Source organism: Onychostoma macrolepis, chromosome 07 (genome assembly GCF_012432095.1).
Source record: "Onychostoma macrolepis isolate SWU-2019 chromosome 07, ASM1243209v1, whole genome shotgun sequence".
In the NCBI taxonomy this organism is placed as follows: domain Eukaryota; kingdom Metazoa; phylum Chordata; class Actinopteri; order Cypriniformes; family Cyprinidae; genus Onychostoma; species Onychostoma macrolepis.
The window spans coordinates 46,766,475-46,792,983 of NC_081161.1; the positions used below are offsets into that span (position 1 = coordinate 46,766,475).

Consider the following 26,509-nt stretch of genomic DNA (forward strand, 5'->3'; position numbering starts at 1 on the left):
CGCCTAAAGGGTTAACCACAGCACTTATCTGCTTACCAAATTTAAGATTATTGTCAAACCATACACCCAAGTTTTTTGCATATGTAGTACTATATGGGGTGAGAGGTCCAAATTCAAAATCGTGTATACAATGATCATTTGAGCCAAACAAAATAAATTCTGTTTTACTTTCGTTGATGCTTAAGAAGTTACTTGTAAGCCAAAGTTTTAGTTCATCCAAACAGTCTAAAATAGGCTTTAAGGCCTGTTTATCACGCCTCAAAGGAATATGGATCAGCATAAAGATGAAAAGAGACCCCATACTTACTAAGAATAGATCCTAGGGGAAGCATATAAAGAGAAAACAGTACCGGACCAAGGATCGAGCCCTGAGGAACACCAGATTTTAAAGATATTTCAGACGAGGAGTGGTTTCCAATACTAACAACGTACCTCCTATTAGTGAGATATGAACAAAACCACTGCAACACCGTGCCCCGAAGGCCAACACATGTTTCAAGACGTGATATAAGTGTGTTATGATCAACTAAATCAAAGGCAGAACTGAGGTCTAACAGAACCAAAGCCACTGACTGGCCAGTGTCAGTAATTAGCATGATGTCATTCAAAACTCTTAAAAGAGCTGACTCAGTGCTATGACAGGATTTAAAACCAGATTGAAATTTTTCAGAGATTGAACTGACGATCAGATAAAACTGAAGTCGGTTTAAAACCACTTTCTCTAAAATTTTAGAAAGAAAAGTCAAATTTGAAATAGGACGAAAATTAGCCAGTAATGTGGGATCCAAACTTGTTTTTTTAAGATGAGGCCGCACAGTGGCAAGTTTAAAGTTACCAGGTACAGTGCCAGTATAGAGACATTTGTTAATGATAGACAACAAGTCAGGGCCAACAGTTTCAATAATCTGTTCAAGAAAACGTGGAGGAATTACATCCTGGGGACACATAGTAGGTTTTAGAGTAGACGTGATCTCGAATAGAGTATTCAAGTTTACAGGCTCAAAGACAGACCAGGTGGAAGAGGTGATTAAAATATCTGGCAAATTATATGACGTCAAAGGCATCAAAGATATAATTTGACTGTTGTACTGTAGTACTGTTGACCAACCACTAGATGATGCTCTTTGATTAGACATCTAGTAAGTCTTGCTCTTTGGAAGACTTGAAATAATGCTGCATCTCTTTTTGAGCATTTAATCTAATATACTAATATACAAGATTGTCGAGCAAATGTAAAAACATTAATGATATTTTTTTCTTTTTCTTTCACCTGTATATATATTCTCTCACAAACATTTTTATGAAGGTTTGCTAATTTCTCAGGGAACACAAAATATTTGCAGGTAAATGAAAAGCAGCTAAATATAAATATCCATAGTATATTAATCAAGATTAATCAAGGACATAAGTCATAATGAAGTATAATTTTTTAATTTCTCATATTTTTTCAATCACCAAATTCCCTTTGGGAACAATACGATATGAATTAGAAATTAGAAAATAATCTAATTTTGTAAGAGTCTCTTTTTAAGTCAGCCACTTTATTTATTACTTTCTTAGTCACAAAAATGGTTGCATTTTAAACACAACAAACAACTGCTTCTTATGAAACATTTTTTATAAATTTTATACATATAATATTATACACTTTGTCTTTTCACATTAAACTTACAAAACATTAAATACATATTAACAACCATTAATAAATAAGTGCACAAGTTATGGAAAATACTAGAAATTCAATATAAAACTAAAGTCATGCGGGAGTTTGGAAATTTAGAAAAGTTGGCAACTTTGCATTGTTTAAAAAAATAGATTAACTTCACAAAGAAAAAACATTTTCACAAAGAACAGCAAACGCTAATCTTCCTTCATTAGAAGTACTAGAATTGGTTAAATCTAAGTGGTAACTAGTTCAGTGCGTCACCGCTAACAGATGAGTCTCCTCAGGTGAGACCGCAGAGGACCTTAGTGAAACACTCTTCACAGCCTCAGTCTGCGTCAGATGGATGTTAACAGCGTTCTGCTCCACTGGTCTCGATGCTGTGGTCACTGCGCTGGATGCTCGGTGTTGATGAAGTACGTGGTCAGCTGTCCTTTGCCCTTCACGTTGACCACTCCTCTCAGAGTTACGCTGTAGCCCAGCGTTTGAGCCACCTGCGCCGTCTCCTCCGTCACCTGAGAACACAACAAACACACCTGAACGAGATCGTCTGGAGCTGTATTTGTCTCATCAGACCCAACTAATCACTGGACATTTACAGCTGGTACTGTATTAACATGCTGGAGATCCCACTTGATGATATGGATTTAGAAGATCTTTATTGGGACCTCGAGATGACAACATTTGCATTCCGTTAGTTGCAAATCTTTTGCATGTCCCTGAGAAATCTTGTGTTCTGTCACAAAAAACACTGAAACATATTTGCAAACAAATTTCTCAGAGAATGGAAAATATTTGCGAAAACATAAAATTTTTGGGGAACGCACTTTGCAAGCAAATCCCGATTTCCGGGGGAACACAAAACATTTGCGAACAAATGCAAATTTCTCTGGAATGCAATTTGCGAGCAAATCTAAATTTCTCAGGAAATGCAAAACATTTGCGAACAAATGCAAATTTCTTGGGAAATGCAATTTGTGAGCAAATCCAGATTTCCCAGAGAGCACTAAATATTTCAGAACAAATAAAAATTTCTCTGGAAAAGCAATGTATTTATGAACAAATGCAAATTTCTTGGGGAATGCAAAATATTTGCAAACAAAGTAAATTTCTCTGGCAACGCAAACATTTTGCGAACAAATGCAAATTTTTAAGGGATTGCAAACATTTAGCGAAAAATGCAAAATTCTCAGGGAACACAAAAGTTTTGTGAACAAATGAAAATTTCTCTGGAATGCAATTTGCAAACAAATCTAAAATCCTCAGAGAATGTGAAATATTTGTGGAAAATGCTCATTTCTGAGGAAATGCTAAAGTTTTCAGAACAAATGCAAATTTCTCAGGGAACACAAAACTTTTGTGAGCAAGCACAACAACATTGAAATTTTCCATACCATATTAATCAGTATGACGTACAATGCTGGTTTTGTCTCATTTTAAATCATTAAAATAAACTAAAACAACTAAAAATCAAGATATTCATTTTAATTCACCCAGTCAAACTGTTTTTTTGTTTTGTTTAGTTTTTTTAGTTTCCCACAGTCTTGAAAATCCTAGACATATGACGAAGCCTCATTATAAAAGTGTGATTTCTAAATAGTAAATTAATAAAGCTTTATAATTTCATGGTTATTTTTATGGCAAGCTCTAAAAAGGTAGAAATACTGAGTAAAACATGTTTGAGTTAAGAATCCTTATCCATTATCCGTGTGCAGTAAATAATGAACAGCTAGAAACAGGGCCTAAATATATTTTCATGGACAATACAGAGTCAAAAAGGTTGGGAACCGCTGATCTGATAGTTCATGTCAATTTTAAAACATTAAATGCAGTTTAACCAAATGACAAAAGTCAGTTTTTATAGTATAAGAGACGCATCAAGTTCAGGTTGGTGTCCTCATGTCTAACTTTAGTTCTTCATTTTGTTCACTATCTTGTGTACATAAATGATCAAGTTGTCAGATTTCTGAGGCTAATACAGAAATGCTTCCTTAAATTACAGCACAGACAGACTGACATTTTGACAGTTAAAGGTGCATCACCTGTATTTTATCCAGGACTCCGGTGCTGTCCATCCTGCTGGCCACATTCACTGTGTTTCCCCAGATGTCATACTGAGGTTTATGAGCGCCGATGACGCCTGCGATCACGGGACCGTGATTTATACCTGAACACAACACAACACCAAACGCAAGTCAAATTTATGGTAGATAAATATGATTTTTCAATGTTTTCAAAAGAAGTCCCTTCTGCTCACCAAGACTGCATTTATTTGATCAAAATTCCAGTAAACACATTAAAATAGTTTTACAAATGAAAATCACTGTTTTCTATGTGATTATATGTTAAACTGTAATGTATTTCTGTGATGCGCAGCTGTATTTTCAGCATCATTACTGCAGTCTTCAGTGTCACATGATCTTCAGAAATCATTCTAATATGCTGATTTGCTGCTCAACAAACATTTCTGATTATTATCAATGTTGAACACAGTTGTGCTGCACAATATTTTTGTGGAAACCGTGATACATTTTATTTCTCAGGATTCACAGATGAATAAGTTCAGAAGAACAGCGTTTATTTGAAATAGAAATCTTTTGTAACATTAGAAATGTCTTTACTGTCCCTTTTGATCAGTTTAATACATCCCTGATGAATAAAGTATTCATTTAATGTTTCTTGAGCAGCAAATCAGCATATTAGAATGATTTCTGAAGATCATGTGACACTGAAGACTGCAGTAATGATGCTGAAAATACAGCGGTTTTACACTGTAATGATATTTCACAATATTTACTGTATTTTTATCAAATAAACGATGCAGCCTCGTTTGATCCTCTCTCTCTATACATACATATATATATATATACAGTTGCAACTTGAACTTTTTTGTTTTGCAAATCCTTTTTTTTTTTTTTTGATTGATCTTAGGAAATATTCTAATATTTTGAGATACTGGATTTTTGACTTTCATGAGCTGTAAACTCAAATTATCAATATAAAAAAAAACAAAAAACAATTGAAATGTTTTTTACTTTCATATATTCTAGATTCATTACCTGTAAAGTTTCACTTAGAAAATAAGTTACAACTTTTTATAACTTTTTCACAATATTCTATTTTTTTCAGATGCACCTGTGTATATATATATATATATATATATATACTGAATAAAGTCTGTGTTGTACCGATCCTCAGTTTGAAGCTGTTGAAGGAGTGTATGTTGATGTTCTCCAGCCGCCCCATCAGAGCGATGGCGAAGTCCAGCATGCAGCGGATGTGACTGTAGGACACGTCGCAGATCTGAAGACAGTGGAATCAGATGAAAACGCACACATACGCAAACACGTCCTGTAAAGCACACACACAGCTGCGCCGTACCTGTCTCTCCTCTGCTTTGGCAGGTTTGGTCAGTCCGGCCGCTGCCATGTAGGTGCTGCCGATGGTCTTGATCTTTTCCACGGCGCTGAACTTGGGCTTGTTAAGGAGCTGTAAGAGAAAATTACGAGGCAGGTGGGTTAAAACGATTACAAACTGAAGGATGAACAGACATCAGGCAGATAATCACCTCGTCAAAGTCTGAAATGATCTCGTTGAGGAAGCGAAGGCACTCCAGGCCGTCCTTGTTGACGCTGCTCGTTGTAAAACTCCTTGAAGAAATGCGGCACGGACGCGAACATCACGCAAACACACTCGCACGACTTACTGTACAAGTCCTGAAACACACACACACACAATCAGTACTATCACATAAAACTAACTCACATAATATTCAATCTTGAGGCTTTTGTGGCTCACATATAGAGATATATTGGTGGATAAAACAGCTCAGTTTTATAAAGAGACTCAAACGGAGCAAAAATATGAATTTGCTCCAGATGCTGATGATATTTATATAATGAAATTCTGATGCTTGTAATGCAAATCAGTGAGATCATTAGAAAATGGAAGAAGCTAAACATGACTGTCAATCTCCTCGGACTGGGGCTCCATGCAAGATCTCACCTCGTGGGGTCTCAATGATCCTAAGAAAGGTGAGAAATCAGCCCAGAACTACACGGGAGGAGCTGGTCAATGACCTGAAAAGAGCTGGGACCACCGCTTCCAAGGTTACTGTTGGTAATACACTAAGGCGTCATGGTTTGAAATCATGCATGGCACGGAAGGTTCCCCTGCTTAAACCAGCACATGTCCAGGCCCGACTTAAGTTTGCCAATGACCATTTGGATGATCCAGAGGAGTCATGGGAGAAAGTCATGTGGTCAGATGAGACCAAAATAGAACTTTTGGTCATAATTCCACTAAACGTGTTTGGAGGAAGAAGAATGATGAGTACCATCCCAAGAACACCATCCCTACTGTGAAGCATGGGGTGGTAGCATCATGCTTTGGGGTGTTTTTCTGCACATGGGACAGGGCGACTGCACTGTATTAAGGAGAGGATGACCGGGGCCATGTATTGCGAGATTTTGGGGAACAACCTCCTTCCCTCAGTTAGAGCATTGAAGATGGGTCGAGGCTGGGTCTTCCAACATGACAATGACCAAGCACACAGCCAGGATAACCAAGGAGTGGCTCTGTAAGAAGCATATCAAGGTTCTGGCGTGGCCTAGCCAGTCTCCAGACCTAAACCCAATAGAGAATCTTTGGAGGAGCTCAAACTCCGTGTTTCTCAGCGACAGGCCAGAAACCTGACTGATCTAGAGAAGATCTGTGTGGAGGTGGGCCAAAATCCCTCCTGCAGTGTGTGCAAACCTGGTGAAAACTACAGGAAAAGTTTGACCTCTGTAATTGCAAACAAAGGCTACTGTTCCAAATATTAACATTGATTTTCTCAGGTGTTCAAATACTTATTTGCAGCTGTATCATACAAATAAATAGTTAAAAAATCATACATTGTGATTTCTGGATTTTTTTTTTTAGATTATGTCTCTCACAGTGGACATGCACCTACGATGACAATTTCAGACCCCTCCATGATTTCTAAGTGGGAGAACTTGCAAAATAGCAGGGTGTTCAAATACTTATTTTCCTCACTGTATATATATATACAGTTGCAACTTGAACTTTTTTGTTTTGCAAATCCTTTTTTTTTTTTTTTGATTGATCTTAGGAAATATTCTAATATTTTGAGATACTGGATTTTTGACTTTCATGAGCTGTAAACTCAAATTATCAAAATAAAAAAAAACAAAAAAACAATTGAAATGTTTTTACTTTCATATATTCTAGATTCATTACCTGTAAAGTTTCACTTAGAAAATAAGTTACAACTTTTATAACTTTTTCACAATATTCTATTTTTTCAGATGCACCTGTGTATATATATATATATATATATATACTGAATAAAGTCTGTGTTGTACCGATCCTCAGTTTGAAGCTGTTGAAGGAGTGTATGTTGATGTTCTCCAGCCGCCCCATCAGAGCGATGGCGAAGTCCAGCATGCAGCGGATGTGACTGTAGGACACGTCGCAGATCTGAAGACAGTGGAATCAGATGAAAACGCACACATACGCAAACACGTCCTGTAAAGCACACACACAGCTGCGCCGTACCTGTCTCTCCTCTGCTTTGGCAGGTTTGGTCAGTCCGGCCGCTGCCATGTAGGTGCTGCCGATGGTCTTGATCTTTTCCACGGCGCTGAACTTGGGCTTGTTAAGGAGCTGTAAGAGAAAATTACGAGGCAGGTGGGTTAAAACGATTACAAACTGAAGGATGAACAGACATCAGGCAGATAATCACCTCGTCAAAGTCTGAAATGATCTCGTTGAGGAAGCGAAGGCACTCCAGGCCGTCCTTGTTGACGCTGCTCTCGTTGTAAAACTCCTTGAAGAAATGCGGCACGGACGCGAACATCACGCAAACACACTCGCACGACTTACTGTACAAGTCCTGAAACACACACACACACAATCAGTACTATCACATAAAACTAACTCACATAATATTCAATCTTGAGGCTTTTGTGGCTCACATATAGAGATATATTGGTGGATAAAACAGCTCAGTTTTATAAAGAGACTCAAACGGAGCAAAAATATGAATTTGCTCCAGATGCTGATGATATTTATATAATGAAATTCTGATGCTTGTAATGCAAATCAGTGAGATGTTTATAACAGTGCAGCAGATACTGACATTAAATGATGTAAATATCAGCTGTCGCTCTATATCTCCAGTAATATGTCTCAGTAAGATGAGATTGAAATGACCCAAACATATAATGCAATGCTGACTGAGAGATGAAGAAATAAAGCTCCTCAGAAGATGTGAGATGAAGATCATTCCTCCGCTGAGGAACAGTGAAAGTAAAGCTCCTCAGAAGATCCTGATGATCAGGTTTGAGACGCTCTGATGTTTCTAAAAAATGATTAAAGCTGAGCTGCTTCAGTCCAGCAAGTGTTCATCTGGAGATATGACTGCAGTTATTCTGACGCTTACTTGATCAAAATCAGTCAAGATTTGACACTGAAGCAGCCGCTGAACAATTACACTAAAAGAGCTTTTACTGGATAAAAACTCTAAACTATCAGTCAGACGAGAGAAGACATGCAGTAGATAGTGAGTAAAACAGTAAATATAGAGGCCTTTATGTATCAAATATGATACAGTAGTGCTGTAGGGTTAACGTCTGTCCATTCAGAGATGTTATTAATATATTAATACGCCTCTAGGTGGCGCAGTGGAGTCAAAGCGCCTCATCTGTGAGTGTTTGACCTGGTTCTGGATGTCTTTGCCGATGAAGAAGTCTGTGACGTGTTCAGGCAGAAGGTTCTGCAGCAGGAGTCTGTTGACGTTCTTGGTCGTCTCCATCTCCTCCGTCTCTTTATTAAAGCACTTCTCCAGCAGGAACTCGGCCCGAGAGCCCAACTCATCCTGCATCATGTTAAACACACACAGATTACTCCAGTGACACGGCCTGAATTCTGATCAAGTGGGAGACATTTTTCCTTTAGTTACTTCCAAGAAAACAAAAAGATATGTAATCAAGAAACATTCCACTAAAACTATTTTGTGGTTTTGTTATTAGATGTATGTGCAAAAAAATCTAAATACTGAGAAAATCACCTTTAAAGTTGTTCAAATGAAGTTCTTAGCAATGCATATTACTAATCAAAAATGAAGTTTTGATATATTTACGATAGAATATTTACAAAATATCTTCATGGAACATGATATTTACTTAATATCCTAATGATTTTTGGCATAAAAGAAAAATTGATAATTTTTCCCGTACAATGTATTGTTGACTATTGCTACAAATACACCTGTGCTGCTTATGACTGCTTTTGTGCTCCAGGGACACAGTTACTGAATTTTGATTTTTTTTTGGATCTCAACTCTATTCAGTGTTAATTTCGTATAAGTGATATACTATTATAGTTTTTGTTAATATTTTGAATTAGATTTTATTTTTAAATTTTGTGTTTTAACTTTAATTTTGGTTAAAGTTTGAACATAATTTTGTTGTGTGTTCCTATTAGTTAAAATATGTATATTTAATGTAAGTTTTAATTTATTTGATTTGACTTATTTTAGTACAAATATTTCTAATGTATGAATCAGTTGCTGTAACACCCATGATTCCCCACAGATGAAGGAAGCAGCCCCACTCAAAGACAAACGCTACTGCGTTTCGAGAAGTAGTTAGTCATCTGGAGCGGATTACTTTTTGTAAACTTCCCTATTACTGAATACATAATATCAAACTAAAATAAACTCATAACCTCATAAAGTGTGTTCTCTCTCTCTCTGACACACACACACACACACGCACTCTTACCTGTCGAACGAGAATAAGGGAAATCAAGTAGAAAATGACCAGCCAAATGCCGGACATGATCTTGGGCTCCTTAAGAACTCCCGGCCTAAAACACACACAATGAAATATCACAATAAATATTAATATCCGCTCAATTTATTGACTTTAACAACAATCACGGGATTTCTGGACACATGTTTGAGTTAAAACGCAAAGAAACATAGAAACAGCATCTGAACCACAAAAGTCACAAAGTCAATACTGACTCAATATACTTTCTTAATTCATGTTCCTGCCCATTTTATGGACTATTAATCAGTAACATTATGAAGACAAACATTTTTTTCTTTATTATAATCTTTCATTAAAAGTCTTTGATCACTAATCCTTATTTTTCAACCACATGTAATAAAAATAAACTTTATACCTTCCATGAATTAAGTCCCACCTACATTCATTTCTCATTAATTACATGAAATATGTCACATTATTGAAGTAAAATGGGCAGCATGTGCCACTTCATGATGGCTTTAAAACTGAATGTAATATGAAATTAATATCTATTCATAAACCAGTTTCAACACATTCTAAACTAAACTTACAATTAACTGTGCTTATGCTAAATATTCATGCAAATTAAACTGCATTTGTGCTAAATATTTATTGATATTTATTTAGATTAATTATTTAAATTAGGTCTGCACAATGAATCAAAATAAAATTCAAATATAAATTGTTATCATTTTAATACATATTTTTACAGTACAACTGTATTGTTAAAATAGTAATATATAGACTTTATTTTTATAGTAAAAATGATAATAATTGTTAATATTATTGTTGTTCTAAGAGTTCAAATTAATAATCCAATAATAACAACAACAACACTTTTTATTTTACTTATACGTAATAATAATTATTATTAGAAACAATTAAAATGATATATCAGAATGATCTAAAATAATGATAATAGTTATAATGCTATGAGTTAAAGTTAATAATCCAATAATAATTATTGTTATTGTTATAGTTGTTGTAAGCTAAAATAAATAATAATAATGTTATTTTGTATCGTTATTATGATATAAAAAATAACAATAATAACAATTTTCAAATGGATTACTTTGCTAAATATCACTGAGACACTATTACAGCTTAAGTAGGTTTGAGCCCACATTTGAAAAAGTCAAAGCAAAGATATTTTTACACTCTTTTCAGTCACTAGATCTCATACATCACATTTATATAAAATACAATATATATTTATATATATAACAAAATGATGGCTGTAGTCCTGCAGAATCATGCGTGTGTGTTTGGCTCTTACGTGCTGTTGTCGCTGTAGAGCTGTTTGATGTAGCAGTCGGAGCGAGGCGCGTAAACGTGCAGGAAAAGCGCGAGATAAACCACCAAAGCGAGGGTCAGGAGGAAGACTTTAACAGACACGCTCACACGCACAAATACAATCACGCCCAACATCGCCAGCAGACAGCAGTACAGATAATACTGCACACACACACACACACACACACACACACACACAATAACATCATATTAACATATGATCAATATGACATCAACACTAATGTAAATGATTACCTCTATTGATCATTTATAAGCTAAAAGCTTACCGGGACAGTGTAGAGATTGAGAGTGTTCAGCACTGTTGCATTGTGGGAAACACTTAAACAGTTATCACCTGGGATAAAAGCCTACAAAACAAACAGATTAAGGCTTTGCACAGACAAACATATAGACATTCTGTACAGACAGACATTTAGAAATTTACTTTCCTTTAAAACAATACATTTGATCTTTATGGGACATTTCAACAAGAAATGTAGTTCTTCAATAAAGGCTAAAACAAATGAAATGCATTTTAATAAAATGTGTATATGACAAGTATAGACTTTCTTAGAGGATGTTCAAGCTAATAAAAAAGCAGCAGGTAATAGTAACACTTTTGTGCTGTAGTTTATACACAGAAATGTTTGATTCAAACAGGATTAAAATCACAGTGTTAGTTTGTGAAACATTAACTATTCACCAAACGTCCTCAGGAAATACTGAACAAACATCAATCAACTTTTAAGTCAAGAAACCACAGGTGAATATTGTCAAATTTGAATAATATATAACTCATAAATAATGACAATACTTTCCCAGTTGATTGATTGCATTAAGAATTGCAAACCTTTTCTTGTAATTACGTTTTTTTAAATGTTATGTTCAAATGTGCAAATGAACTGGATAAAGTCAGGTTCAAAATTCTTGTTTTATTTTGTTTACATATTAGAGTTAAGGGTTTTTCCTGAGGGGATTCATGATTTCTCTTTTCATCACTTCATAAACCAGAAAATACTGTCAATAACTAAAAAAAAAACATTTTCATAATGTTTTAGAAATAAAATGTTATATAAGTTCAGGTGAAAGACATATCAACAAACCCCTCAGTAAAAACCTTCAGAATATAGAGAGGAATAAAACTGCTAAGTTTGGTATCTGTAAATGAAGCTGAAGTGGAGATAAAACTCACTGTAGGAAAACCGCATTTAGAGATATGTATTATAATTGAAATCTGCAGATGCAAATAGATGAAGTGCGATAAAAAAACAGGTGAATGATATATCAACAAACCCCTCAGTAAAAACCTTCAGAATATAGAGAGGAATAAAACTGTAAATGTTGGTGTCTGTAAGTGTTGCTGAAGTGGAGAAACAACCTCATTTTTAGGAAACCTCCTTATATGTATAGAGATATGCATCACAATAGTTGAAGAGCATTATAATGAACACTTAAACGTGTATTTTGGCTGTTTTCCTTCCACTGGTTTGAAAGAACATGCAGCATTACAAACATCTATCTGTGGTGTATAATCTGCTGGTGCGGTTTTGGCAGCTTTGACTCTTTTGTCTCATCACAAACAGTCCTGCGGGTCATGAGCTGATGTTTGTGCAGGTGTGTCTCAGTATGTAGCTGTTGACTCACTATGTTCAGCACTGCCATGAGCAGCATGATGAGAAGATAGAGAAACACCAGCAGCAGTCGCAGCGCCGCCCTGGTGGCTACACCGTCAAACAGTGTCGGGACCCAGCGGATGCTGTGGGGAAACTTCGAGTGCCAGCGCTGACACACAAACACATATCACAACATTAACACAAGATACAACCTAGCATAATTATAAAACATCTTTGGTTCTTTTTTATTAACACATTCTTCATAATAGTAAGCATTAGCAATTTAAAAAGCCACAACCACGAATATGAATTTTCTTGAAACACACACAAACACACATAAATAAGACGTGCAGTCATACCTTCAGGAATTTAGTGAAGACCACAAGCACAATCAGTATTTGGACAGGGAAGGTGGCACCGTACGACACTGCCAGCGCAAAGTTTCTGTATGTGCACAAAGAAAATGCGTTCATTTAGAAAAATATTTCAAAATTTATTAAAAAAAAAAAAAAATTTGCTTTCAGACTTTTCCTTAATATCTTAAGGTGTGTGACGAAATAAATAACAGGCAATGTGTGATGTGTTAAAATCAACAGAAAGCCAGTTTTACTACTGTAATCTGACCCTCGCCAAAAATACAGAAAAAAACAGCTGTAAATTGTTTCATTTTAGGATATTTAACAAGAAGAAATGTTTTAATCATTATTTATTGGTAAAAGGGTCTCTGTATGACAGGTGTGTTACAGTGCACACAGCAGGGAGGAACGAGGAACACGCAGACGAGGATAAACTTCAAAATAATAGTCTTTAATGACGACATCAGGGCAAGACAAGACAACTAAATACACATGATAATTACTGATAATGACACACACCTGAACAGAATAACAGACAATCACACTAAACAAGGACAGGAACATGACCAAATATGGAAACAAGAGGCGGGAACACATGACACACACGACAGAGGACTGACAAGGTGGAGCAGCTGAAAATACAATGTATTTGTAAAATCAGATAAAAAGGAAATATTTTGAGATGAAAAGGGTGATTACACACATATACATACATATAATAGGGATTCCCAAACTTTTTTGTCAGTCGAACCCCTTTGAGCTAAAATATCATCAAGTCCCCAGAGATTTTAAGTTTAATCATTTTTATTACAATAATAATTATGATATAATAATTAATACAATTGTAATATTTCAGAAATTAAAATTCACGACATGCAGCTAAAAAATATATATCGAATCAGTTTCAGTAAGTGTTTTATTTGGATTTTTTATTTTTATTTTAAAATGATTAATTTGAACATTTACTCACTTTTGCGAGGTCAGCATCTGAACCACAAACACAGAGATGAAGATGAAGACCAAACATATGACAGAGCGATGAAGCCCCTGGACTTCACTTAACGAATACTGACACGAACATACACACACAGTTAGAAAAAAAGAGTGCAAATCAAAAACAAATGGAAAACACATGCTTTTACATGAATAAATAATTCACACCTGTTTCTCCAGCTGAAAATTGTTAAATAATAATGTCACACTGTTCAGCTTCGCTCGTCTCCTAAACAATGAAAAGACTACATTTATTCAAATATTACTTTATGACTCGTTCACTGCGAAGACCGTAGATTCAAGAATCGTTCACTCACCCTTCGTTTTCCAGAGAGTCTAATGAGTCCATCAGTCCGTTTTCCAGAACTTGGGAAGATCTGAGAAAAGAAACAAATAGGAATTACAGCATTTTTACACTAGAGAACCAAATTCAGAGCACATGTACTTGAACAGCAAAGCGAACTGGGTAAAAGTGAACTTTCGTCCACCACAAAGTGGCCATGAAAGTCAGCTCTGATCTCTTTTAGCTGGTATGTGAATCAAAGTAAGTTCAAAGTATTTTAATTGGTATGTATGCAAACTAGTTTCATATCACTAAAATGAATGAATAAACCTTTAATTTTCACCTTGGAGTGCTGAACTCTGGGATCTCCTGCCGATGACAAAATAAACCAATGTCAGGAATTAAAATACAGTGTTTATGTTTTCAGTATATGATTGGACGGTGATCATGATTGACACTGACCGTGGCTGGCTGTGATTGGCTGGCGCTGCTGTCAGCAGTGGGCGGGACTGCAAGTGAAGCCTCTGGTTGGTTGAGTCCAGAAAACGGTATGACGGATCTCCAGGACTGCAGGTACTGCGACATCCGAACCGACGCTCGGAGCTTCTGACGGTTTGCCGGTTTGTTGTCCACCTTCAGCTCGTTAGTCTGAGACACACGGAAACAACCAGAAACACATTACTACTTTTATTCATCACGGACACCTTAAACTGATCAAAAGTGACAGTAAAGACTTTTATAGTGTCACGAGATTTCAAATAAATGCCGTGCTTTTGAACTTTCTATTCATTTGTGAATCCTGAAAAATTAAATGTATGACTGTTTCCACAAAAATACTGTGCAGCACAGCTGTTTTCAACATTGATAATAATCAGAAATGTTTGTTGAGCAGCAAATCAGCATATTAGAATGATTTCTGAAGATCATGTGACACTGAAGACTGCAGTAATGATGCTGAAAATACAGCTGCGCATCACAGAAATAAATTACAGTTTAACAGATATTGACTTAGAAAACCGCTATTTTAGATTGTGATAATATTTCACAATTTTTACTGTGTTTTGTTTAAATAAGTGCAGCCTTTGTGAGCAGAAGAGACTTCTTTCAAAAACTTCAAAAACTGTATTACTACTATCATTAAACTTTATTTGACACAGAAATTCAATAGTAAGTCAGCACTTAAGCTAGTAAACCATTAGTCTAAAATTTTTTAATTAATCAAAACTGGGGTTGTAATCTGCAGCAAGGACTAGAATCTGTGATTATTAAACCTCAAAATTAAAAAAAGACACAGAAAAACACAAAGGTATTTGCAACAAACCAGATGAAACTGAAGAAATTATCACAGAAATAAATTACAATTGAATAAATTCTACAAAACAAACAAAACCTGAAACACTTCATTTGACAAAAAATAAAGAAGTTGTTTTATTTCCAATATGATTACATCTTAAAAGTATTGTTAAAAAATTGTTACAATTTTATAAATGTAACTGTTTAGACAGAATGTGGGGGAAATTAATGTATTTCATAGGTTCCAACGACAGATAACTGACCTCTATTATTAGTCAATAATGATGATTAAAGATCACCTGAGGTGTTGTATCGTAGTTTTCTGTATTAGGATCGATGACCAGGTACGTTCTCCTTCCCTTCAGCGTGGAATCACGACTCCCGCCGTTTCCTTCCTCCACCTGATATTTCCCGTCCAGGTGAGCGAACGTCTCCTCCGTGATGTGGACCTTCCTGTGAGGAGCCACCACCACCACCATCATCATCATCATCATCATCATCATCATCACTGATAATACTACAGTAATCAGACGTGAGCGGAGTGAAGTACCCAGCCACTCCTCCAGACTCCATGTGATTGGCTAGAGTCACGTCATCTGACCAGACGTCGTACTGCCACTTCTGAAGGCCGATCACGCCACACAGAACGTTCCCCGTGTGAACGCCCACACGCATGTTGATGTTCACGTCCGTCGCCTCCCTCAGCTTACTGCAGGGGTCAAAGGTCACAAACAACCGCACGTCAAGACGGAAACATTTTCGTAAAAATACAGTTAACTGAAAATAAGATATTACAAATATTAAACTTATTTTATTTCAGCTAGTTGTCAAGCTGATATTTATTAAAAAATAAACTAAAACTAATTAATAACTGTTAATAAAATATATAGGCATTTAAAAAACAAATAAAAAAAACAAAAACTTTTAATTACATTTTTAATTAAAATAATAGAAGTCAATAAAACAGAATGATTAACTCTAAATGAATATTTATAAAAAACTATAATAGTATATAAATGATACAAAAATAACACTGATGCAAAGATTTTTTTTAGATTGCACTTTGTTTAGGCAGTTTTACCAGATAAAAATAGTTGATGATTAATGACAAAATTAATTAAAAAAATATTTTAAAAAATAGATACAAATAAAAAGTTCATAAAATAAAAAATAATTTAAAAATATAAAATAAAATATTATTAACATCATAAAAATGACAAGAAATGACTAAAACTTTAACTAAACTGAAAACAGAAAATATGAGAATTAATAAAAATAAATTCCAAAAATGAAAACTAAAATAGAATTAACAATAAATAGTTTGAAAATAATAATGTGTGTCCCTGGAGCACAAAAGCAGTCATAAGCAGCACAGGTATATTTGTAGCAATAGCCAACAATACATTGTATGCGTCAAAATTATCCATTTCTCTTTTATGCCAAAAATCATTAGGATATTAAGTAAAGATCATGTTCCATGAAGATATTTTGTAAATTTCCTTCCATAAATATATCAAACCTTAATTTTTGATTAGTAATATGCATTGCTAAGAACTTAATTTAAACAACTTTAAAGGTGATTTTCTCAATATTTAGATTTTTTTGCACCCTCAGATTCCAGATTTTCAAATAGTTGCATCTCAGACAAATATTGTCCAACAAACCATACATCAATGGAAAGATGATTTATTCAGCTTTCAGATGATGTATAAATCTCAATTTAAAAAAAATTGACCCTTATGACTGGTTTTGTGGTCCAGGGTCACAAATAATAATTGAAAAATATTATTAATATAATAATAATAATAATAATTTATAACACTAATAAAAATGACAAAAACACACAATTACAACACATTACAAAATTTTTATTAAAGAGAAAAAAGGAAATATAACAATAATTTAAAATATTAACAAAAACTATCATAGTCTATCAATGATCCTATTATAAGAATAATGATGATTTTTGGATGGTGGGACTCACTTTATGGCCGTGCACATGTCCAGCCCCATCTGAACGCAGTTGCGAGCGTGATGAGAGATGGGGTCAGGAAGACCCGACACGCAGTAATAACAGTCGCCCAGGATTTTAATACGCAAACAGCCATTCCTCTGCAGAGAGTGAGAGAGAAGTCAGAAGAGAAAGAGTTGAGTACGTAAACACCAGAGAAACACAGAGAGCAGCAGAGAGGCAGATCTGCGCACCTTAGCGATGTCGTCAAAGCGGCCGAAGAGTTTGTTGAGGACGGCCACGAGCTCCACAGGTGTGCAGGTGCTGGACAGGTGCGTGAAGCCCACGATATCAGCGTACAGGATACTGCAGAGACAAAACATGACTTTAATCAACTACACTCTACACTGTGAGAGAGAAAGGGGGTGTGTATTTCTACGTGTTTTTCTGGTTGCGTTTGTGTTTTTGCATGTGTGTGTGTGTGAGAGAGAGTGAGTGTGTCTCTCTCTATGTGTGTGTGTGTGTGTGTTCTCACCTGACGTCTCTGTGCTGTCGTACGTAGAGACTGTGGAAGTTGGGTCGGTTCTCTTCAGCGCTGCATTTAGCCGACAGACGCTTGACGATTTCCGTCTTCAGCTCCATGGCGATGTATCGCGGCAGCACCGACAGCAGCAGATGCTCCTGCACACCAGAGCTAATCGATCAAACCAACCTGGTCTCACGGCATAAACGTACCTGGGTGCACTTTTTAGCGAGATCGTTTTTATGTACCTTGCTGCACGTTTCGCCGCAGTTTCATAGAGAAATGTCCACTGAGTGGCGCTAAAACGCAGGTTTAATGTAAACCCTGGCACGTTTTTATTACGTTGATACAGGTACTTATTGCTGTGTTTTTATTACGTTCAGAATTCAAATATCCGGGACCGTTGCTAAAAATGAATGCACTATGGTGTTGGAAATATGCCCTACACCAAACCCAACCCTAAACCTACCTGATAGTGTTGACAAATGCAAAACTGATATAAAAACGCATTTGTTGATGTAACCATGCTATTTGAACTTCCTTATATACAGATTTGAACTGTTTTGTAGTAATTTTGAAATTCGAACCGGTGCATCGCTTCTCAAGTCCGTCTCCGCACTCCGTGATCTACCGAACAAACCTACCGTCTATGAAAACCCATAGATATGAAGCTGGATGTGTGTGATGCTAATGTTCAAAAGCATCAGTTTTCAAATCTCCCAGCATATTAATATTGTTTTGAAGTCATAACATGATATTCTTCAAGTAATTGTGCGAAAATTGCGCTTTATTAATTGAAACTGTAAATTTATGTGAAAAGGAATAAAAGGTGTAGCAGCTTTACTGCCTCTAGTGTTCATTTGTTTTGGAAACTGCAGTGATATGTACTTATTGGCACGTATTTCGCGTCTCGCTAAAAAGTGCCCCCACATTTATGTCACAAGATCAGGTAGGATCAAACACTGTGTTTATTATTAATGCATTAGTTATTTAACATTTCAGTTCCGTTCCAAAGCATAAGCAACATGCACATGCTCAGAACCCCCTGCGGAGACGCACACCCTGCGCTCTGAATGAAGTACGGTATGTAGAGCTGTACCTGGTCACGTTTCTGCTTGGCCTGTGTGGCACGGTTCCTGCTGAAGTCCTCCCGCTTCTTGCTGGACTTCCTGTGAGCGTGTTCAGTGTGCCACAGGTGAAACACACCCACACCGTTAACACACATGAACAGGACTGCGTTCGCCACCAGCTGACACACACACACACACACACAGAGAGAGAGAGGTTTTGAATACATGTGGTGGCAGGAAAATCATCTGGCGTCAGCCAACGGTCACTGTTTGCATATAACATTTCCTCTGACCAGTCATCAACCACTCAGGTGTGTCTGACTGTGTTTACATATGTGTATGTACATATATATACAGTGCCCTCCAAAAGTATTGTAACAGTAAAGACAAAATTGCTCTTTTGGCTGTGGAGTCACAAATATGATGAAAAGATGAATATGAGACAAAACTACAGAATGTCACATTTTATTATTGGGTGATTCAATACATAGATATTTTACCAGCTAAGAAGTTCAGCACTTTTAGAGTTTCATCTGATGTGAGATAAGTGTTGGAACCGTTGCCTCGCAGGTCTTTCTAAGTGATCAGCTGTGTCCTGTTGCATTAATTCTTCAGATATTAAAAGCAGGGAATGTGTCGTATCAGTTATATCCATTACTTCTGCATTCTGAATCTTGCATTCGATGATGACGCACACAAACCAGGATGAAGATGAGGGAGCTGACTTTGAGAGAAAAGCAAGCAATTTGGATGCTAAAAGAAAAGAAGTAAAAACAAAGGGCATGGAGAAATCAAGAGTTTGGAGACCACCAGCGACAATGACCCAAAACACCTGCCAGTTCAGTCAAGGAGTTTATAAGGGCAGAGAAATGGAAAGTCTTAGATTGCCCAAGTCGATCTCCAGATTTAAATCCGATTGAACATGAATTTCAGCAGCTGAAGAGCAGAGTAAAGGCAGAAACTCCCCAAAACAAGCAACAATTGGAACTGGCTTCATTAAAGGCTGAGAAAAGTATTTGAAAGGATGAGAGCAAGAGTCTGGTGATGTCTATGGGTCACAGACTCACTGCTGTGATCTGCACAAGAGATCTGCAACTAAATAACAGCTTTTAATCTTTTATATCTGCCTTATGTTCAACTGTCCCAATACTTATGCTCACATCAATGAGTGGGACGAACTCTAAAAGTGCTGTTCTTTTCATCTGGTAAAACATGTATGTGTTGAAACGGCTAATAATAAAATGTGACATTCTGTAGTTTTGTCTCATATTCATCTTTTCATCATATTTGTAAATGTCTTGACTCCGCAGCCAACAGAACAGTTTTGTCTTCACTGTTCCAATACTTTTGGAGGACACTATATATTTATATAAACTAGTTCTGTCAAACGATTAACCGCGATCCAAAATAAAAGTTTTTGTTTACATAATATATGTGTGTTCTGTGTATATTTATTATGTATGTATAAATACACACACATACAGCATATATATTGAAAATATTTACATGTATATATTTATATTCATATAAATGATATCATATAGAATTATTTTTAATATATAAGCGTAAAATTTTTCTTAAATATATACATGCATGTGTGTGTATTTATATATACATAATAAATATACACAGAACACACACATATATTATGTAAACAAAAACTTTTATTTTGGATGTGATTAATCGTTTGACAGAACACATTATATATATATATATATATATATGTATATATATATATATATATATATATATAAAAATGGTGTGTGTGTGTTGTCACGGTGCACACAGCAGGGAGTAACGAGGAACACGCAGACGAGGATAAACTTCAAAATAATAGTCTTTAATGACGACATCAGGGCAAGACAAGACAAGGCTGCCACACAGACAGGAACACCGGGGATAACGAGTAGACCAGACCTAAACTAACTAAACAGGCAGGAACTAAATACACAGATAATTAGACCCACCTGAACTGAATAAACTAATAATCACACTTAACAAGGACAGGAACATGACCAAACAAGAGGCAGGAACATGACACACACAACAGAAGACTCTGTGTGTGTGTGTGTGTGTGTGTGTGTGTGTGTGTGTGTGTGTGTGTGTGTGTGTGTGTGTGTGTGTGTGTGTGTGTGTGTGTGTGTGTGTGTGTGTGTGTGTGTGTGTGCGCGCATGTGTGTGAGTGAGTGAGTGTGTGTGAGTGAGTGTGTGTGTGTGTGTGTGTGTGTGTTAGTTACCTGCACGGCCAGGTCTCGTGTCCATGGGCTGGTGACAGACACATACGCACTGATGACGACGATGTGACAAACACTGGTTCCGATGCCGAAGCTCAGAGCCCATGAGAGCGGGAGAGGAAGAACCGTATAAACAGACAGAGACAGGAAGAGGAAGAACGCAACCTGACGAAGAAAAACAACCATATTACAGCTGAAAATCAGCAGTTATTATAGACAATTACAACTAAAAACATAAAAAAAAAAAAAATTAACATTAAATAAAAAAAAAAAAGAAATTAATTAAAAAAAGTATTTTTAGGCAACATTTCTCATATTAATATAGTTTAGCTTGATGTACTAAAATAACTCAATCAAAAGAAAAACTGAATGTATTACTTTTTAACCTTTGCACTCAAATCTTGTTCAAACCAGGCATGTTCGTAATGCATGCAAACTTAAATGATGGACTATTAAAAGTGTATTATTATAATTGTAAATAATTAAAATTTAGAAAAGCAGAAGTTTCATGCGTCTTTAGGAATCCTCCGCTTTTTAACCAATAAATTTACATGACTTTTCCAGAGTTTCCTGATTTCCTGGATGAGGATTAAGGATTTTTAGAAATATTTTGTACTAGCAATTTGTAATGAAATTTGCATCAACAGAAAAATGTATATCTTCAGATATTAGATTACATTTAAATAATTTATATGACTTTTCCTTGTCTAGAAACCACACCTAAAAATACTTAAAATTATGTAATTACATTTATATTCAGGATCAGTGTACTTGCAGAAAGCATGTTTCAGGCTTAAAAAAATAAATAAATAAATAAATAAAAATAGCATCCTTGTCATAAGGACTAGGACTAAAATAAAGTGTAAATTAATCTAAACTTGTGGTGATCTGATCTAACGAGCATCCTCTGCTGACCTGCTCCCAGGCCATGACGGTGCCTCCGGTGAAGATGAAGACGAAGGCGACGATGAAGAGCATGGACCAGATGAAGAGTGCCAGAGGCGTTTCTCCTCGCCGAACCACCGGCAAACACGGCAAACACAGCAGCAGAGACACGCAAACACACACCACCACACACACCACTGCAAACGCCCCCACGTGAACGATGAGGCTCTGGATGCGTGAGAGAAACACACACTTCACCTAATCTACATTTAGACAATGTCTTTCAAGCGTTACACACACCTGCTGGAAAACACAGCTGAAGCTAGATTAAAGGAAGAGTTCACCCAAAAATGAAGATTTGCTGAAAATGTGCTCATCCTCAGGCCAGGAGTATGTTTCTTCATCAGGTTTGTCGAAATATACCATGCAGTGATATATTTCTACAAACAAACAACCTCATCTACATCTTGGATGAACTGAGGATGAGCACAATTTCAATTTTGGGTGAACTGTTCCTTATAGTGATCTCCTTAATCAGGTAGGATCAAGTTTTTCCTGCAGGGATGCACACAAAATTCTGAATTCACAAACCATACAAGGTGAGTAACTGATAAGTGTGTTGAGCGGCTCTCACCCGGCCGGTGGAGGGGATGATGATGATGATGGTGATGCAGAAGAGGATAGCCAGCACTACTCCAGACACCAGCAGCGGCGTCTCCTCCAGACAGCGCAGAAACGCCATGTTCACCACGCGGAAACAGGAGCATGCGCCGCGGCCGGACGTCCGCTGGGATTCTCTCGGTTCATCGTCCACTATGAACCAGCTGCGAGAGCCCTGAGAAACCTCAGTGGTGGCATTGGAAGTCCTCGAGGTCTCAGATAATGTCGCCAAACTGCACCTTCTGTTAGCGGCATAGGGTTCAGTCCAATCTGTGGAAGTGCCTGGGATGTTCTGAGAAGAAGTGCTATTGCTAAGTGCATTTCTGCTGCGATTGTTGCGTTCCTCGTCAGGGTTGGGAGCGCTGCCACTGAAGGACGCGGGGGACTCGCTAAGACGGTTCTCATCTCTCAGTGACGTACGTGGTTTCTGGGGTTCGGGGACGTTCTCGAGCCTGGCGACACCCAGCTCGATGGAGACCTTTGAGTTATCCAACATGCCCGTCTTTGGGTTTTTTGTTTGTGCTTCTTTTAACGTTTACTGTCCAGCACAGTTTTAGCAAGATAAATAATGTCTGCTAAGGAGGGGTTAAATCATCCATTGTTCAAATCAGATGAGATCAGATCAATCAAGACGAATGTCTTCAGGTCTCTTGAAGTAAATCCATGTAGGGAAGCTCTGCTCTTCTTGAAGAGTGTCAGATGTGTTAGCCGTTACTTGAAGGACACTATGATAAAGAAGATCATTATGTCAAAAGAAACACTTGACACTTCAAATCAATAAACAGTATTATGGGTTTCTGTGTGTCACCACGATAGAAGAACCATTTTTGGTTCCACAAAGAACCTTTCAGTGATCAGTGATCAATTTTTTCCAGTGTACAGAATATTTGATTAAGCTGAAGAACTTTTTTTCCACTGTAATAAACCTTGTGTGCAACACTTTTAAGAATAAAGGTTCTTTACTTGCATTGATGGTTCCATCCACGGAAACTTTCCATTGGATAAAAGGTTCTTTATGGAGGAAAAACATGTACGTTAAATGGTTAATTTATTCTTTAATCTAAGTAAATGTGTGGTAACACTTTACAATACGGGTGCACAAATATGCATTAAATAATGCTTAACCAATGCACAGATAATCATGAGTTAATGTATAACTCACGATGAACTAAACCATTTATTAATGATTACTGCATCAGCAACTAATGAACATTCGATATATGATTCAAAGATTAAGTAATCAATAAATTGTGATTAGTTAAATGTGTCATAACGTAATTACCTAATAGCTTATTTTATTAGCTAATGAAGTAAATTCATATGTTAATTATCACTTTGGGTCGAAGCCATGCCTTTAAACTTCCATTTGTCTGCTTTAATTAATCATTAGCTAATGATTTGCAAAGGTATCGTTATGTTATGACTTTACTTGTTGAGGCACAGAACTATTAACTATTGTTAAGTAATATGTCATTGTGGTTATATATTTTGAATTAGTTAGTTAGTCATGTGCCTCAAGAAGTAAAGTCACACCATAATGATACCCATGCAAATCATTAGCTAATGATTAATTAAAGCAGACCAATGGATGTTTAAAGGCATGCTTAAACCGATTGTGGTAATTAACATATGAATTTACACTATTAGTTAATATAATATGTCATTAGGGAATTAATACTTTAGGACACATTTAACTAATAACAATTTATTGATTACTTAATCTGTGAATCATATCGAATGTCCATTTGTTGCTGATGCAGTAATTGTTAATAAATGGTTTAGTTCTTCATGAGTTATACATTAATTCATGATTATCTGTGCATTTGTTAAGCATCATTTTAATGCATATTAGTGTCATCGTATTTTTAATAAACAGTTCACAGTTTTTAAATAAACTGTTCACCCAAAAATTAACATTTACTGAAAATTTAGTCCAAAATGTAGATGAGTTTGGAGAAATGTAGGATTATATCAGTGTCTCAGCAATGGATGCTCTGCAGTGAATGGGTGCCGTCAGAATGAGAGTCCAAACAGCTGATAAAAACATCACAATAATCCACAGCACTGCAGTCCATCAGTTAACATCTGGAGAAGTGAAAAGCTGAAACTAATCCATCAAGACGTTTTTAACTTCAAACCATTGCTTTCAGGTAAAATACAGGTCCTCTATCCATTTGTTTTTTCCAAACATGCAGCTTTTGGCTTATTAAGACATTAACTGATGGACTGGAGTGCTGTGGATTATTGTGGTGTTTTTATCAGACTCTCATTCTGACGGCACCCATTCACTGCAGAGCATCCATTGCTGAGACACTGATGCAGAGACACATTTCTACAAACCTGATGAAGAAACACTCATCCTGATCTTGGATGGTTCAGCTCATTGTCATTATTGGGTGAACTACTGCTTTAAGATCTGTTCAATTAAAGTTTTTGGGGCAAATATGGTTGTTCTACGGTGTCACTATGAAAACCCCCTTTTGGAACCATTATTTTTAATACTGTGAAATGTCTAGTTTTACGTCACTTAAAATAACCGCTCCAAGTGACGCCAGGACAGGTTTGGATGCCTTGCACACAAGAAATGCAATGAGAAACATGCAACTTCACAGCTAAAGAAAAGCTGCAAGACAAGAGTCAACCCCCATTGAACCTTTATTTTTAAGAGTGTATATAAAAATGCATCTGGTAAATGAACAAATATAAACTTTAGATTACGATATTGTCAAAACATTAGCAATACGACAACAGGAACATGAACTCAACGGTCAAACACATGCAGACAAAACATGCAAATGCACTCATTTCCCTAAAGTACAGAGGCAGAGTTCAATATTCATCCGCTAACAAATGTTCTTATTCTTTAATATTTTGAGATTTAAAACAAAACTCAATCACGTTCAAGTAAGAACAGAAGAAGAACAACCGAGACAGCAGGGATATTTATAGAGAGTCTACCTACAAAACAAACGAACACAAACCTACTTATGTCACATTCAGAGTGAATTTAGGTGAACAGGATTAACTGGAAACAGTTGAATACTTCTTTCACACACACACACACACACACACACACACACACCTGCCTTTGAAGCAGAATAATAGTTTGATTCCAATCCCATTTTGATTGTTCGGTTTGTACGTCAAACATTACTCTTACAGCTCATGTACTGCAAAAAAGCTGCAAAAAAAAAAAAAAAAGACTTTCAGGGAATATTACCTTGAATTAAGTACCATTCAAAATGTTTAATTAATACTTTTATTCATCAAGGATGGACTAAATAGATAAAAAGTGAGAGTAAAGACATTTATAACGTTACAAAAGATTTCTATTTTAAATAAATGCTGTTATTTTGAACTTTTGATTCTACTTTTCTAATCCTGAAAAATAAAATGTATCCGTTTCCACAAAAATATTGTGCAACTGTGTTCAACATGGATAATAATCAGAAATGTTTCTTGAGCAACAAATCAGCATATTATTATGATTTCTGAAGATCATGTGACACTGAAGACTGGAGTAATGATGCTGAAAATACAGCTGCGCATCACAGAAATACATTACACTTTAACACATATTCACAGCTATAGAAAACAGCTGTTTTAATAGTAAAAATATTTCACAATTTTACTCTATTTTAATCAAAAAAACGCAGCCTTTTAAAAAATTTGTAAAAACCCTAAAATCCCTTAAACAGTAAAAATGCCAATAGGGCAGGGGGAAAAATCAAGTAAATTTACCTTGATTGAAGTTTTTACTGGAAAATGATGTGAAGCATTTGACATAATGACAGTCACTAACACTGACCTTAGATCAGCTGGTGTTTAACACTGACCTGGGATCAGAGCACTTTTCTCTTTTGCCGTCTCTTTTG

The 26,509-nt window shown here is 36.1% G+C and overlaps 1 protein-coding gene across 1 annotated transcript; it reads right to left on the reverse strand.

Moving 5' to 3' along the window:
* Positions 1-1,520: 1,520 nt before the first annotated feature.
* On the reverse strand, positions 1,521-25,815 carry LOC131544057 (adenylate cyclase type 4-like). The gene is made up of 26 exons (XM_058781997.1): positions 25,717-25,815; positions 22,609-23,359; positions 22,005-22,232; positions 21,093-21,254; positions 18,885-19,034; positions 17,798-17,943; positions 17,517-17,628; positions 17,296-17,423; positions 15,862-16,020; positions 15,611-15,764; positions 14,481-14,666; positions 14,362-14,387; positions 14,053-14,112; positions 13,904-13,964; positions 13,713-13,810; positions 12,746-12,830; positions 12,418-12,555; positions 11,061-11,141; positions 10,757-10,935; positions 9,451-9,535; positions 8,385-8,543; positions 7,410-7,559; positions 7,223-7,330; positions 7,030-7,144; positions 3,706-3,830; positions 1,521-2,178 (listed from the first exon to the last, which is right to left on the reverse strand). The coding sequence occupies exons 2-26, from the start codon at positions 23,128-23,130 to the stop codon at positions 2,050-2,052; spliced, it is 3,546 nt and encodes a 1,181-aa protein (XP_058637980.1). The 5' UTR covers positions 23,131-23,359; positions 25,717-25,815; the 3' UTR covers positions 1,521-2,049.
* Between the last annotated feature and the right edge of the window lie 694 nt (positions 25,816-26,509).